At 37.3% G+C, this 15,586-nt stretch overlaps 2 protein-coding genes across 2 annotated transcripts; both read right to left on the reverse strand.

Moving 5' to 3' along the window:
- Nucleotides 1–1,041: 1,041 nt before the first annotated feature.
- LOC103039302 (histone H2A.V) lies at nt 1,042–3,877 on the reverse strand. The gene is made up of 5 exons (XM_007250262.4): nt 3,722–3,877; nt 2,431–2,508; nt 2,183–2,296; nt 1,770–1,899; nt 1,042–1,412 (listed from the first exon to the last, which is right to left on the reverse strand). Exons 1-5 carry the CDS (start codon nt 3,722–3,724, stop codon nt 1,351–1,353), a joined length of 387 nt encoding a protein of 128 aa, XP_007250324.1. The 5' UTR covers nt 3,725–3,877; the 3' UTR covers nt 1,042–1,350.
- A 943-nt stretch (nt 3,878–4,820) lies between these two features.
- Nucleotides 4,821–15,219, reverse strand: ccar2 (cell cycle and apoptosis regulator 2). The gene is made up of 18 exons (XM_049469055.1): nt 15,055–15,219; nt 13,646–13,731; nt 13,156–13,270; nt 12,857–12,992; nt 12,644–12,761; nt 11,473–11,619; nt 11,135–11,354; nt 10,750–10,860; nt 10,421–10,584; nt 10,091–10,214; nt 9,883–9,999; nt 8,580–8,714; nt 7,720–7,932; nt 7,309–7,452; nt 6,326–6,434; nt 6,035–6,232; nt 5,372–5,529; nt 4,821–5,262 (listed from the first exon to the last, which is right to left on the reverse strand). The coding sequence occupies exons 1-18, from the start codon at nt 15,217–15,219 to the stop codon at nt 5,215–5,217; spliced, it is 2,508 nt and encodes an 835-aa protein (XP_049325012.1). The 3' UTR covers nt 4,821–5,214.
- Between the last annotated feature and the right edge of the window lie 367 nt (nt 15,220–15,586).

Below are 15,586 nucleotides of genomic sequence, written 5' to 3' on the forward strand. Positions count from 1 at the left end.
TGTTTTATATTTTACATTCTTCAAAGTAGCTCCTCTTGCTTAGATTAGACAGTTTTGAACATCTCTGCTGGATTTTCTCAATCAGTTTTATGAGGTAGTCACCTGGAATTCAGGCTTTCAGTTAACAGCTGTGCTGAACTCATCAAGAGTTAATTACTTGAATTTCTTGTCTCTTAATAAAGTGTTTGAGAGCACCAGTTAAACTAAAGTAGTGAAGAGGTAGAGTTACAGATATACAGTGAATATTTAAATAATGATCTAATCCAGATTATGAGAAGCAACAACTACTCAACTATTATATATAATAGTGGTGATAGACATTATGGGGTTTTAATATAAACAATTTTATTTATTGTCCAAAACAACCAGTGACATTAGTGATGGGAAGTATGTAGTCAATACTGATGTATTGAATATTTCCTTTTCATTCAAGATCATACTGTCAACAATCATATGGTAATATCATGGCTACTATGTAGATTTGAATCTGAAAGCCATTTATTTATAAAAATAGTAGTCTTCTGTAAATTAGGTCAGAATTAAAGGAGCAATATAACAAATTTATTTAATATGTTCAGTAAAACACAAAGATACAAAGTAATCTATTTAAATATAGGATATGTTTGATTAATGGTTTTAAATAAATACTATTTTTTTTAACATTACACTTTTAAGCTTTTATTATATCGTAGTATATTGTATATTACAATTTCTCTGCTTTAAATGTTAACTAAATACTAGAACTCAATTACTAAGTAAATCAACAGTGTTAATCAAACATACTTTTAAAGAGTTTCTAAATAATTTCAATTGGTTACAAGAATAAACAATAGTATTCTATAAGGTAATAAACAACATGGGGAAAATAATTTCTCTCAACACTTTTTTACTTTATTTAGCTATTTTTTTTTTGTCCAAAATGAGAGTGACAGGAATGGTTTTGTATTCATATTGTGAAATATCTGTGGAGTGCATCAGGGTTACCATAACTTTATACAGACAGCGTATGTCTGTTCATGTGAAATAACCACAACACACAAGTTAAGAAAAGTCCAACAATTTATGTATAAAACAGGTTTAGAACACATGCCAATAAACATATTACACTGAAAAACCCCCATGCTTTTGTTCACCCATTTTAAAAGGACCCGTCTGTTTTTCCTCAGACCTCACCTGCCCTGACCCGCCCTCCCGTCCCACAAACCCTCCTTAGTAGATCAAAAGCCTAACTACCATTCATGTTAATACTAGGATTACAAAATAACCAGACGAAAGGGTAAAACGTAAAAAACGCGCTTCATGCTGATTGCCGTTAACTATACAAACACACACGTACGACACAATCGCTTCCTACACAGTCTTCTGCTGGCCCTTCTTTCCAATCAGGGACTTGTGAATGTGTGGGATGACACCTGAAATAACAGAAAAATCAAGTTATGAGAAACAGAAGGCAAAGGAAAGGAAGGAAGAAAAAAAAAAATACACTGCAGTTTTACAATGAACATGATTTAGGATTTAAAGCAGCATTATGTGTATATTGGTATTTCTTGCTCCTGGGCTTACACTACAGTCAGAGAGTCCAACTGACACTCTGAGCCATGCCTAAGGGACACGCTTTACACATTTCTGGACAAGCTGAGATACAGAAGAGTCACTAAAAGTGAGAAAAGCATGTGGACTGAGGTGTTTTAAAGGAGTAATTTTACAGAACTGTAAAAAAAAAAACAATAATAATTAAACAAATTTAAAAAAACTAAATTAAAACTGACCTCCTCCAGCAATTGTGGCTTTGATGAGAGAATCCAACTCTTCATCACCACGAATGGCCAACTGTAAATGCCTTGGAGTGATACGCTTCACCTTCAAGTCCTTTGAAGCGTTACCTGCCAACTCCAACACCTGTTTTTATGCAAAGCACATACGGAAGATTAGATTATGATGGGGAGTAACCACATAGACAAAAAATACTTGGAACCAATAGAAAGGCTACAGTAACTCAGATATATTCATAAAAAAGAGCAGAAAAGCCAAAAGCATCCAAATCTTGACAGATGGAGACAAATGTTGAGACAGATGTTTCCAAAATCTTAAGGACACACCATTAGATTGTGTCCAATTAAGTGCATGGTTAGTAAATGCAATAAACAAAAGATTCAATAGACAACAGAGTCTGAAATGTCACCTCAGCAGTGAGGTACTCCAGGATGGCTGCACTGTACACTGCTGCTGTGGCACCAACACGTCCATGGCTCGTGGTGCGTGTCTTCAAGTGCCTGTGAATACGACCTACTGGAAACTGCAGAAGAAATGATAAAAAAAAAAAAAAAAAAATCAGTCACCACACTTTTTCAAATAAACAATGGTGTAAATGGATTTTTTCTTCATCAAACAAATACTGAAAATCAAAAAAGTAAATAAAAATACACATGCCTGCAGACCAGCCCTCTGGGAGCGGGACACTGCCTTTGCCTTGGCTTTGCCACTGTCCTTCCCAGCCTTTCCTCCTGCCTAGTGAAGAAGAAAAAAAGGAATTTAACATTTATTACACAGTATTATAGAGATTCTTAACTGAAGGATTGACCAAACAAATAGTCAAATATATATACCACTTGTACGCCTCATTGTATTAGATGTAAATTTGCCTTGTAATTGTATGTTAAAAATACATGAACAAATTAAAAAAATGAAGGCATATGGTATGAAATGCTGTAATGACCAAACAGTTACATTTTTTTTATATAAATTGATATATTTATTTGATATTTTGGGGACTTTTATTGGCTCTGTCACAGAAACAGCTCCAACGGGAAGTAGCCTACTACCTTATTTTAGCATAGGTAGCAGACAAAGCTAAGCTAACACTAGTTAAACGCTTAGCTTACCAGCTAAAGCTAACACTAGCAAGCGGGCTAACGACATTTTCGGAGCACACCCGCTGCGTTTTAACGCCAAAAACAGGTGAACGTGTAAATTCGTAGAACAATACTGCATATAAATTCGTCGTTACAAAAGAAAATCCACTGGAAACGTCTAAATATAAAACAGCCTCGCTAAACTACCGGTACCAAGAGGCGCGAAATGTAGCTAACGCTAGCTAGCTAACCTATCTTAGCATGCTAACGCTATCCAACCGCTTTACCGCTTCTAAATTAAAAACTAAAACTAAATTAACTAAATTTAGAGCTAAACACACTACATAAAGCATATTTAACGTGTTTCTCGTCTTTCGCATATAACCAGAGCTCCAGTTACGTTAAATAGAGAGTTTTAGCCAGAATAGACGGCTAACTGGTGAACTAAGTTAGCTATTTTAGCTAACGTTACAAATACAATCCGGATTAATTCAGGATTCAGCCGAAACCTTAGCTAGCTTTAGCGAGGCAAAACCCCAGGTTTTAGCCAAAAAGAGTAACGATAAGCAAGGTTAATAAACTAATCTGGCGCTAAGAAATACATGGCTGCAGTTTCCAACAAAAAAATAAGATGAATAAGATTAACAGTTGTTTTCTAACCCAAAATAAAACACAAAAGTAGCCACATCTTTTGTAGTTTAGCGATATCTGCCAAAATTAGGTTAACTATAATTCTAGTTATAATACTAGCTTCACAACCACGATATAAACTAGTTTAATCACATTTAAACACAGGAATATGAGAACGCGTCGTTGTATTAATCTAAAATGGACAGTCTAAGAATTTGCAATAACAAAAATATCCTTACCATATCTCCAGAGAGTGGTTTTAAAGGTCAATGGTCAGAATATTTAAGTCAAATCCACTACAGTCACAGAAAGACGGGCAGATAATGCATCGGGCGGTAGGAGGTGCTGAAATGGCGGGAGATATTTTACATAATTGAAGCGATTTATTTTTTACACACCCGTATTCCGTAAAGCCCTGCCTTGAAGCGCTCGAATTCCTTAATTTATTCAACCTCCTGCGCTCGGATTGGCTGATAGGAAGGAACCCCAAGTTGTCAATCAATGCTTAGCAGGATGACCCAACGGGAGGAGGCGGGGCTTTCCTAAATACGGGTGGTAAGAAGTACTATACAAAACAATTTGAGTGTTTTTAGGTTGAATTTATTAGATGATAATATTAATCTAAAAAAAAAAAAAAAAAAAATATATATATATATATATATATATATATATATATATATATATATATATATATAAACTGAAAGAATATCTTAGTAAAGGATACGCTGTACAAAAACTGTGCCTATCATTTAATGGTATAAATTATTTTTTGTAACAAATACATACATAATTGTGTGTGTGTGTGTGAGAGAGAGTTAAAATGCCTTTGACAGCTTGATTTATTTATCTTCAATGTTCTATTAATAATTTCACCATCATTTAATGTCTTCTTAACCCAAAAGAGCTAATCAGATTCACTCTATCTGGATGGAGAGATTTATCTGGATAGGGGTTTTATTGAAGCTAAAATAAAAACAAACTGAGAGGATATTTTTAAAATGTCTAAAAATAATAATTACTCCAGTGAAGTATAGATAACCTACATTTCTACTTAAGTAAGATAAAGTATTTATACTTTATTACTTAACATCTCTGGCATTATGCATGGTTTCAATAAGTTCATGTTTATTTATTTATTGCTCCAGAGAGTCCTATTATACTGGCAATATTTATGTACAGGCACATTTGGGTAATTACAAATTACTGATTATATTACGACAGTATTTAGAGTATGACAGCAAGGTAGGCTTTCTAAAAATAATAAAGAGCACAACAAGTGTGTCCAGCTACACTGACACCAAATACAAAATCTGTGAAAAAACAAACAGACAGACAATCCAAGATCCAAAACATGATGTTTTAATATCATATCCTCCTTCCCTCTTATGAATAAAAAAAGGAAAAGATAAATAATTTGATTTATAAAGTAAACCACAAAAATTGAACAATACCGTACACAGTCTTCACAGAGGGTAAGGGCAATGCATCTGTACGTGTTCTATAAGAAACTAATCAAAAAAACAAACTACATTTTTTTTTCAGACCTTGTCATACCATTTAGGATAAGGTTCAAATTGATGAGGTTCAGAATGAACATTTTAGGGGGAAAAATACAATAAAATTGTACAATCCCATTAAAACTTCATATCTAAACATAGTGTAAGACGTTAGCAAAAAACATTTATAAATTAAAAATGTTCTTCTTGCTTCTCGCAGTAGATCACTAGGCCTGCTAGTCCTTCGTTCCGGTCGTGTCCTTCGTCCTCGTTAGGACTGTCGTCTGTAAACAAATAAAAGAAAAAAATTACATTACATTACACTACACTGCATTATATACACCCTTTACACTCAAATAGTAAAGAATGAATGAAATTCTCTGAGCTCTTTACCTGGTCTACCATTTTCTGCATCTTCTCGATGACCTCCAGCATGTGACCCGCGTGCTCTTTCAGACTTTTCTCGTAGACTTTATTGAGCGCATCAGCTTTCTCCAAACTGCTCTTCAGCTGCTCTACTTGTTCAGATTCATGCTTTGCCACTGCCTCCTCTGAAACAGACATTAGAACTTGTAATATTTACAGGGGCCAAAACAGGACTATATCTCAGAATTAACGTAAGTCAATCAGTTTAATGTGTACTGTGTCTATTCTGTTTTGTGCAGAATGTTAAAGGCATCTAGCTCTTAGTTCTCTTACTGATCAGGCAAAAAATAGAACTTAAATAATTTTTAAGGCCTCACAAATCAAAAAGTTAAATACTGCAATTTTTTTTGCCACTGCTGCTTCAGATTCTTTGAAATTCAAAACTGTTCATATTGAAAGCACATACAACACGGCCTTTATGAAAATAACTAATTCTAAGGTAGTAAACTGATACAGTGTGATAAGTGATACTGAATGCTTTAATTGATCTATTTTATGTGAGTAGACTATAAAAATGAATTTAAACCTGCTGTGTACCGTCTCTCCCTGTAGTCATACAGCATTAGTAGCATTATTAGCAGTGCTGACAGAACAGAGATTAAATTAAATCAGGCTGTTATCTTGTCATACCGAGTGTGTCCTGCAGAGTTGCGAGGCGTTTCTCCAGGTCCTGCTGCGCTGCCTTGCTGCACTCGAGGGCCTGCAGCAGGTTGGGAATGTTCAGGACGGTTCCTTTATAGGTGATAACATCTGCGTTAGCGTTGCTGGCCGACCGACGGGAGGAGCCTTTCTCTTTACTGGGCTGTGCAGGTAACAATCCTTTATTTCCTGAGTACAAAAAGATGATACAGGACAATATAATCAGATATATTGTCATGAACAACTCCTGTGCTTGTTTGTGTTTGTGTGTGTGCTTCTTACCCTCAGCACTGAGGTCATAGATCTCCTCTTCTGGGTCTGTCCAATGAGAGCAGAGTTTACGGTACTGACACTTTCCTAAAACTAAAGTCTTCTTCACCAGGTCCTGGGCCTGAAATGTTAAAGAATTTAGTTAATTAATTAAATCAATTAATCAGACACTCTTTGATTACTTAATGTAAATTATTTGCATGCATCACTTTTTGCTATGAAAGTATTTTAAATTTAAATGTAAATGAATTTGAGCAGAGCAGAATTAACTTAAAATTCTACATTTCTTTATTTCTTGAGATCACAATTATAACCCGAATAAAAAAAAAAAAAATTTCCAAGACATACTGAATGGTGAAATAAAATCAAATGAGAAAAACTTAAATTTTTTGTGTTATTCTGCATAATTAGTCTGTTCCTCGAATCTTACAGCTCTCTTAACCAGTTACTGCGACAAATAAGCTCATCTTTTCTATTATGTCACCGGCCAGAGAGAAAATGTGCCATTAAGGGGGCTGATTAGCGCCGATGAATTGCATTAAAGTGACCCTAACTGTTAATGACGCATGGGGTCAAAGGGCATCAAGGAAGGTGATTAATCAGCATAAATTTAATTTCATTTAATACATTTTATTTTAAGTGCATTCATTTTTCTAGTAACAATAAAAATCTCACATTTAGGTCTGTCAAAATAAAATAAAATTGTGGACGATATATCGTTTCCCTCACCTACTGCAGCAGTGCACACTGTGTGTACAGACTCACAGTTATTGAAGCACTGATTGGTCAGTCATTTAGCATGACTGGTTAAAATACAGTTCCCTGTTATATATGTAAACTAACACAAATATGAACACAATAGAACATATCACCATAATCAATGTTTTATTTATCGTACGATAAGCCGATAATGTAATTATTGTGACAGGCCTAGTCATATTTCAAGTAATTTTCCAAAAATCTGATAAAATTCAGTATTTTATAGGAAATAAAACCTGAGCAGGCGTGAGGTAGAGCCCAAGGGAGAGGAGGATGTTCTGCAGGTCCTGTTCTCTTAAGTGTCCCGTCAGCTGCCTGTCAAAAAACACCCAGGAGAGGAGCACCCTGCGGGGCAGCTCTTCACAATGGCCCAGCGGTTCCTTTAATAGAGAGAGAGAGAAAGATATGTTTCTTGAGGCTTTGTTATGCTGACAAGATAGTAACAGTAAAAGCAAAACTGCATAATATACAAACAGGATACTAATAAAAAAAAGCCTTGTGCTGATCCACATCACTCTACGAGTGATGAGGGGAGAGAGCGCCATCTACTGTACCCACCCAGAGAGAGCAAGGCCAACCGTGCTCTCTCAGGGCTCTGGCAGCTGATGTCTATATTACATATATCACCCAAGTTAATCAGTTCTTACATTGTCTTTGATTGGCTGATTGTTTGATGCAGCACTAGTTGCCTCTCCTTCACCCGCTGCTTGGTTCTTGCTCTCCTTCTGACTCTCTGGTTGCTGTTCCTGTTCATTCTTCTCCTCCTCCTCCATCCCCTCTTCTTTTGTTTTCTTTTTCTTGGCATCGCCAGCTCCTTTCTTTTTCGCCTGCTTGTCAGTCTGTTTTGACTCCTCCTCCTCCTTTGGGAAAGAAAAGAGGGGGTGTTTATATAGTGCTGGATGATACAGTCTATAAAAATATATATATCACACTATATTTCTTTACTTCAGTCGACACATTATAATTTAGATATCGATAAGGACAATATAAAATCCACAGAAAAAAAGTGCAAAATACCTACGAAAGGTAAATATAAAAAATGTAATTCATTTGCCAAAACATTTAATGTGCCCTGTAAAAAACATTAATCAGTGAGAGAAGCTGTAAATAATGTATACTGAAATATCATGTAAATGGGTTTAAAATGTTAAAAATAAATCAGAATCATAGAAACATCTTAATCACGATATATAGAGATATTAACAGTAAGGAAGCATATGACTTATAGAAATATAAATATGATTACTGACGCCAAACAGTCGATTCACAGACACTAATGGATTTTTTTTGAGCTTGGAGTTTTTATAAGGGCAGTCGAGACCCAAGTCATTAGCTATTTGTAATATTGAGGTGAGATAAAAAAAAAAGTCAATATATATTGTATATAATATAATATACTGATGGTGTAATCACTGTGATAACAGTGTTAGAAGCAGGTGTGTACCAATAGAATGGTCACCTCAGCCTATCAGTCTATGATTATCTATATCACACGGCGCCAGCATACCAGGGAGGTGCTGTTGTCCTCGGCTTTGGAATGCGGGGTGTTCGGACCCTCAGGCAGGCGACACAGAGAGTGGTAGAGCTGCAGCCCGAAGTCCCTCTGGAGCATCTCACTGAACAGCTCACCCACCAGACACACCTGTAAACAACACCCACACAGACAATGACTAAGAACACAGGATTAGACATAAGGAGGCACCAATTACACGCTATTTACACAAAGGGTTAAAAACCTAGGGGCACTTCACACATCACCAATACACATGGATGCAACCAGACCTTATTCTCAGCTCATTTATGGGAGAGCGGCACATTATCACTGGTTTGCTTTCACAAAAAATCTCATTTAAAGAACTGTGGTTCGATCGCACAGTTTTGCAAAACGGTAGAGCCTAGATTCATCTGTTTATTGTTTTTCATGTGGCGAATAAACATGCTTTTTTGCCTCATGACATTTTGCTATGCATGAACACCTGCATATCATGTAGTAGTCATGTGATAAGATAAGAAAAATAAACCAATCACTCAAGCCTGGCACGTTCCCCGGCCAGAAGAGGTGGGACAATATATTGTTATGACAACATATCATCTTGTTTTGATCTTATCAATATGTGGCGTCAAATATTGGTACATAGGTGCTCTAAACTTCCTTAGACTCGCCCCATAATTAGAGTTACTGCTTCATTACTCCTGCAGTGAAGAATATTGGTTATGAAATTCTGTGAAACTGATACCAATAAATCCATAATTCCTGGTATTTGTTTATTTAGGAGTAATTTATCCTCTTCAGTAACACAGATGGCGTGAAATATCGTAGAGAACTGTCTTGTGATATACTGAGTATCGCAGAATTACAGAATCGTGATATCATCATTATTGTGGGCAGCATATTGTGATAATATCGTATTGTGAGATGTTGTGATCCCTGTAATTCACACTCCTACTAGTTATAGAGAAGTCCTGATGAGTTGGTGGAGTAAATGGCCTTCTAAATTGAGGAGAAATTAAGACAAAAAAAACCTTCAAAGGAAGTTACTCTGCAAATATGATTTTTTTTTTCTTTTAACATTCAATTTCCATTAACTTTGTAAACGAAACCATGACTTTATGAAATTAAAAGAGTTTAGTTAAGCCCTGTTTTTAACAGTTAATTCAAATTAAAAGAAAATTTGTCATATTGAAACAAGAAAAATATTGAAAACAACAAATTATTCATGCAATTCTTTGTGCTTTATATCTGATTTTTAATACTTATAACAGGCTTATTATGATTCATTCATCTGTGCCTGTGAATCATTGTTGCCCACCTCAAACGCATCCTTGGTCCGGTCCACTAAAGTTGCCAGCGAGACTGTCGACAGCGTCAGGCCCTCAGCAGGCTGGACCACCAGGGACGGTTCCTCAGGGAGAGGAGAACCATCATCCTGCAAAACCACAGAGACGCAGTCTGTTCGTAATGGAACAAAATAAACACTGTTGTAAACAGCGAGATTCTCAGATATCAGACTCCCTAACCTGCTCGTTCCGTGACTGAGCCCACTCTTCTGCTGTCGGTACCAAATTCCACACATCTGGCAGCAAGATCACCACCGTCTCCGTCTTATCCCCATTCAGAAGCCTCAGCTCGGCTATTTTGTGCCTTGAAAAGGATGAAAAGGAGGGTATACACAGCACGGTTAGCATAGCATAGCGTAGCTGCATGAACAGCCAAAAATATTTCAGTAACACAGCCTATTTTATTTGAAATCTAATTAAATAATAGTAACCAAAAGCAGAAAAAATAATGTGAAAAATTGCACTACTGACGTACATCATAATGGAAAGAAATTATCTAAAAGGACTGACCACTGTGTACAAGCTGTAAGGTCCAGAGCAGTCTGCTCCTTCACACAGCGGACTGCAGTGCGTATCAGACTGCTGACATTGTTGGACGGATTGGCTCCGTCCAGTTTGGGAGACCACTGACCTCCAGGCAGCTGCAGCTCACCTGCTTTCTCCAGTAACAGAAACTGCACACAAAAAGAAGACTGATAAGTTACTGGTGGATTGGACGAGGATGGTGTTTTGCCACTGTTGGACTGCAGTGGAGTCCAAGATTCAGCTTAAACAAATGTCCACAAATGTCTTGTTTAGTGTAAATGAAAAGAAATTAGACTAAATGAGACTACACTAACCTTAAAAAGCGTTATCGGGTGAACTGCAGCTCCACGTGCCTGGCCATCCTCCGAACAGCCGCAGCACTGAGAGTAGAACTCCTTGATCCCAGGCATCGACAGCAGCATCACCTACAAGAGCAATAAGAAATGACAGGGTCAAATACGTAACATGTAAAGTTAATCAAATATTGTCACATAAAAAAGATAGGTTGAAATTATGGTGTGATGTTTCCATAAGTAGTGAACAGCTGGTTTGCATGGATACTGCTGAACATGTTCCAGTCTGGTTGTATACTACTGTCACCAACTAGTGGGAGGAGCCCCTTTGAGGGGATTCTGATAACAGTGTTGTACTTTCCTGAACTGAACGTCAAAGAATGCTTTATAGTTTTGCTTTAAGTACCTTAACAGAAAAGCCGCTGTCAGCAGAGTCTGTGGACTCAGAAGTGTCCATTGTCGTCTCAGGCTGGCTCGTGCCCACGTGGAAAATGCATGGTCCTGCGAGGGGCAGCGGCTGGCTGGGAGGGAAACCCTCTGGCCAGCAGAGCTGCACGTGAAATAGCGAGGGCGGGGCGTGGAGGTGCGGATACCGGCGCTGCAGTTCCAGACTATCCAACGCCTGGCTGAAAGTGAGAAATACAGGAATAAATCTGTTTATTTCTCAAAACAAACACACTCTATACCTACAGCATTTTTATCAATAAGCAAAGGTTTGATTTGATGTCCTGTAATCAGACTAACCTGTCTCGTGGAAAACAGGAGAAGAGCGGGACGCTCTGAGTGGCTACTGGGCTGCTCTTCTTTGGTGCTTCTTCTTCAGGAGTAGCTTTCCATCGTCGCCTCTTTAGGTGTGTGTTGTCGCCTCCCCAAGAACTTCCACCTTCCTCCCTGAGTTGTGGTACAAAGAGCAACAAACACATTGAGTGGGTTACCAATATCAAATTTAATTTACGTTAAACGGATGAAGCTTTTTGTCTGTACTCCCTGTACACTTGTATTTGTGTATATTCTCTGAAAGGTTATGTACAGTGGGGAAAATAATCATTTGCTATTGTGTTTTGTAAGTTTACGCCAATCTAAAGACATCTTTTTTTATTTTAGTAGTAATAGACAGAAATTCAACAAAATCCAGAACAAAATAATTAAATAAAAATATAAATTTATTTGTATTGATTAGGTCAAAAAAAAGTATTTGATACTCAAGCCAAACTACATGATTTACAACATGATTTAATGTACTTCTTAAGTTGCGTTTTGTTGTACTGGCTGTAAGTTTTGGGTCATTGTCATGCTGAAAGACCCACCCACGACTCATCTTTAGTGTTCTTCAGGAGATTCTCATTTAAATTTCCAGTTTACAAAATTAACAAGGGATCAAATAAATACTACGCAATATTTTTGTATATGGATGGAAAGAAGCAGCCTCACTGATTATACACTGGCAGTATAATGCAGTGCAATGGCTCAAGCAAAACAGGACCACTAATGTATTGAAAAAATGGTTTACACCATTTGCACCACTGTGTACACCACTACCTGAATAATTATCATTGGCTTATCTAACTAACACTCTTTTTGGAAACCTAATCAGTGTTTAGGATGCATAGTTGTTTGTGGGCAGTGATGGTAATTACATTTAAAATGGACATTCATTTTCATGAAGTAAAATGACAAAATGTATTTAAAATTCCTTACTGTAAATTAGATAGAATATAAACAAAAATATCTTAAACCTGAACTAAGCCTGAAATAATCAGAAATACCTAGAGAAGCAAACGGCCTTAGATTAAAACAAATACATAAACAAACCCAATGAACTCCTCTTGGTCAGTGGGAAAAAAGTAAGCAATGAAAGACAAGAAAAATGTATTTTGAAGCATTTATAACTCTGTGTTGTAACTCTGTGACTCACCAGCGTCCACCTCTTCTTCCTCCCACCGGCTCAGCGTGCCTTTTCCTGCTCCCGCCCCAACCATCAAACGGCCCCGCCCACGGCATCTGCTGGTGATGGGGCATCTGGTGCATCCCACCTAAAACGCACCAGCCAGATTCAGTAAAATCAGGATATACTTACGCCACTGAATTCAGAATTACAATCAGAATGAGGTCGGTATTCATCACTGACCTGGGTTTGGTTGCATAGTAGGAATTAGAGGAGGAATTTTGGGGGATTTGAGAAGAGGCTGAGGTTTGTTTCCCAAAATGCCCGGCTTCATGTTCGCAGACATGGATGGTAACAGTGGAGGTGGAGACTTAAATGGCTGAATGAGTAAACAGCAAAATGAACACAATACAGACTGCATTTAATAGAGAACACCACAATTAACATGATGTGGGTGTCTTTTATACTTTAAAAAAAATGATACCAGTATAATAAAAAACAATTTTAAATCACAAAATATACAAAAAAAAACTGCAACATACCTGCCCATTAAGAGCCTGCACCCTTTGAGCAGTCCAGCTGAGAGGCTGCAGAGAATCCTGGACTGCTTTCACCAACACCTTTTCACCAACCAAGGGCACCCTCCCTACAACAACACTGGAGCAGAGAAAATAGACTGTGAGCACCTAGTCATACCACACGTCACGCTCTTATGCTGTTCACTGTAGTCTAAATTATGAATTCCCGAACCCAGTGCACAGGAATCCACACCAGGGCTGGGAATCGAAATTCGAGGCCAAAAATGTACAGACTGAAAGGACTGTAAAAACAACTGAGTCCCATACTTTGGTATTGGATACAAGGTATGGTATTGGTATAAACATTTTTAAAACCTATTACAACCTCCGTGTCCAGCCCATAAGGTGCTTGATAAATTAGCTGAATTAATTAGAGACACAGTACAGTGTAGGGTCAACAGAGCCAGAACTCATCACTACCTGACCTGGAGAGAACAGGAAAAACTAGACTGACCTTATAGGAAAGCGCACCTCCTGGTCCACCATCCCATGATGGTCCTGTAGCTGTGTAACAACTCCGGTGAAGACCCGCTGCCTCATCTAAGAAAACATCCATTCATTCATTCATTCAGCATTTGATGTTTCATAGTCAGACTCAATTATCATTCCAATTTTAATTCTTAGAGTGACCACAGAAGGCACACTCAGGTAATTCCCCCCCCCCCCATTTTATTTTAAAAGACACAGTAAAACAAGTTAGCTACAGTTTGTTCCAACCAATTGTTTTTTTTATTAATAGGTAATGCTATGCCCCATCACTAGCATTGTAAACCTGTTGGGTGCGTCAGCTAAAAGTGCTGTATTTCAAAATGCTGGGGGAGAACAGAGGTGGGCTATTCAATAAAACTTTGTACTCGTTATCATGTTTCACTAAACCCCGACTTCATTTCACACCAGATTTCTCCTTTAAGTCAGTGAAACAGACTCCATGCAACCAGTCAACACACATTTAGATAACAAATCAGTCTTAAAGGAACAGCCCACATTTTTTCGTGATATAATTATAATTGTAGGATATTGCTAATTTAGATAAGGTATGTTACCACCAGGCTGATATAACATTATATTATACACTATAACAGTATAATATACAGACAATGATAACGTTAGCTAGTTAGGTAGCTAGCTGTGTGTTTTGTATGAAGCACTGCAAAAACAAGCTTGATCTCAGAATTAAGGACAAAATTCTATCATTTACACAACTATTTTGCAGAGAGTTGTTTGATTAGAAAAGCTGTTAGAATCCTAATTGTAGGATAATGGTCATTTAAGAGCCTACATAAGAATGTCACTATGCGGATATAACATTTATATAAAATAGGTAATGGTTAATATTCCTACACATCTATAGATTACCTCTAAAAAGTTGAGTTTGTTGAAATAAACATATGGCTGGGGTTGAGACAATAATTACGATAGCTAGCTTAGTTAGCCTAGTTAACCTGTGTGTTGTGTATGGAGCACTGCAAAAACAGGCTTAGTATCCGAGTAAAGGACACAATTCTGGTATAACAAACCCCTTCTGCAGATCTGTGTTCAGTAAATATATATATTATTGTGTCTAATTTACGGCTTGTAAGCACTGAAATCCCGCTATGTCTCTCAGCTTGAACCCGGTGATCCATGGCTAGCTAGCTAGCTAGCTGGGTATTAGCTAGCTAAGCTAAGCTAGCTAACTAATATCATAATGTATCTTAGCTTAGTTTACCCAGCTAACTGTAGGAATATTAGTAATACTAGCGCAACACTGCTGCTACCAACTCGCCAGAAAACACGTCCACTAAACGCTACAGCTGTTTATTCTCTCCTTAAACGTTATTTATTCTGTTAATATGATGTTTTAGTGTTTAATCGCAGGCTCACCTCAGGTTTGTGTGTAGCGTTTTGTGGTCTTCGTCGTCTGCTGCTGGGGCGGTACTGCGGCAGGGTGACACCGCCAGGGCGCAGTGCTGCTGCCACCTCGCGGCCGGAGCGGAGCTGCGCTAAAGTCGCAGCATGATCTGCCGCGGTTCTGGATCTACTGATCATTAGAATAAATAAAAAAATAATTAATTAATTAAAATAAACAAAATAAATGAATAATAATACAGCGCTTGGTCAAAATAGTGCAAATGTTTTACGCCACAGGAGAGCAAAACCACTTCTTGTAGGGCTGGTGAAAAATAATGAATCTCAGTATTATTTAAATGTAGGAATTACTATTACTCAATTACTGTTTAGAGCAGTTCAAATTCAAATTCAAAACTTACTTTTTTAAATTAGTAAACAGGCAGCACCCTTTAAAGTGATGCACAAGCACACGTTTCCTAAGGATTGTTTTATGAGATGGTACATCATTATTATGAGATAGTAAGTCATAATAATGAGATACTAAGATGTCTGTGGGTATTATCAT

This window comes from Astyanax mexicanus, chromosome 20 (assembly GCF_023375975.1).
Source record: "Astyanax mexicanus isolate ESR-SI-001 chromosome 20, AstMex3_surface, whole genome shotgun sequence".
In the NCBI taxonomy this organism is placed as follows: domain Eukaryota; kingdom Metazoa; phylum Chordata; class Actinopteri; order Characiformes; family Acestrorhamphidae; genus Astyanax; species Astyanax mexicanus.

Coding starts and splice junctions, on each gene's coding strand:
- LOC103039302 (XM_007250262.4), bottom strand. Junction 1,900..2,182: donor TGGAGTACCTCACTGCTGAG/GTGACATTTCAG, acceptor GCATAAAAACAG/GTGTTGGAGTTGGCAGGTAA. Junction 1,413..1,769: donor AGCCACAATTGCTGGAGGAG/GTCAGTTTTAAT, acceptor CTGTTATTTCAG/GTGTCATCCCACACATTCAC.
- ccar2 (XM_049469055.1), bottom strand. CDS start 15,219: ATGATCAGTAGATCCAGAACCGCGGCAGATCATGCTGCGACTTTAGCG. Junction 10,585..10,749: donor ACCCGATAACGCTTTTTAAG/GTTAGTGTAGTC, acceptor TTTTGTGTGCAG/TTTCTGTTACTGGAGAAAGC. Junction 5,530..6,034: donor AACTCTGCAGGACACACTCG/GTATGACAAGAT, acceptor TGTCTGTTTCAG/AGGAGGCAGTGGCAAAGCAT.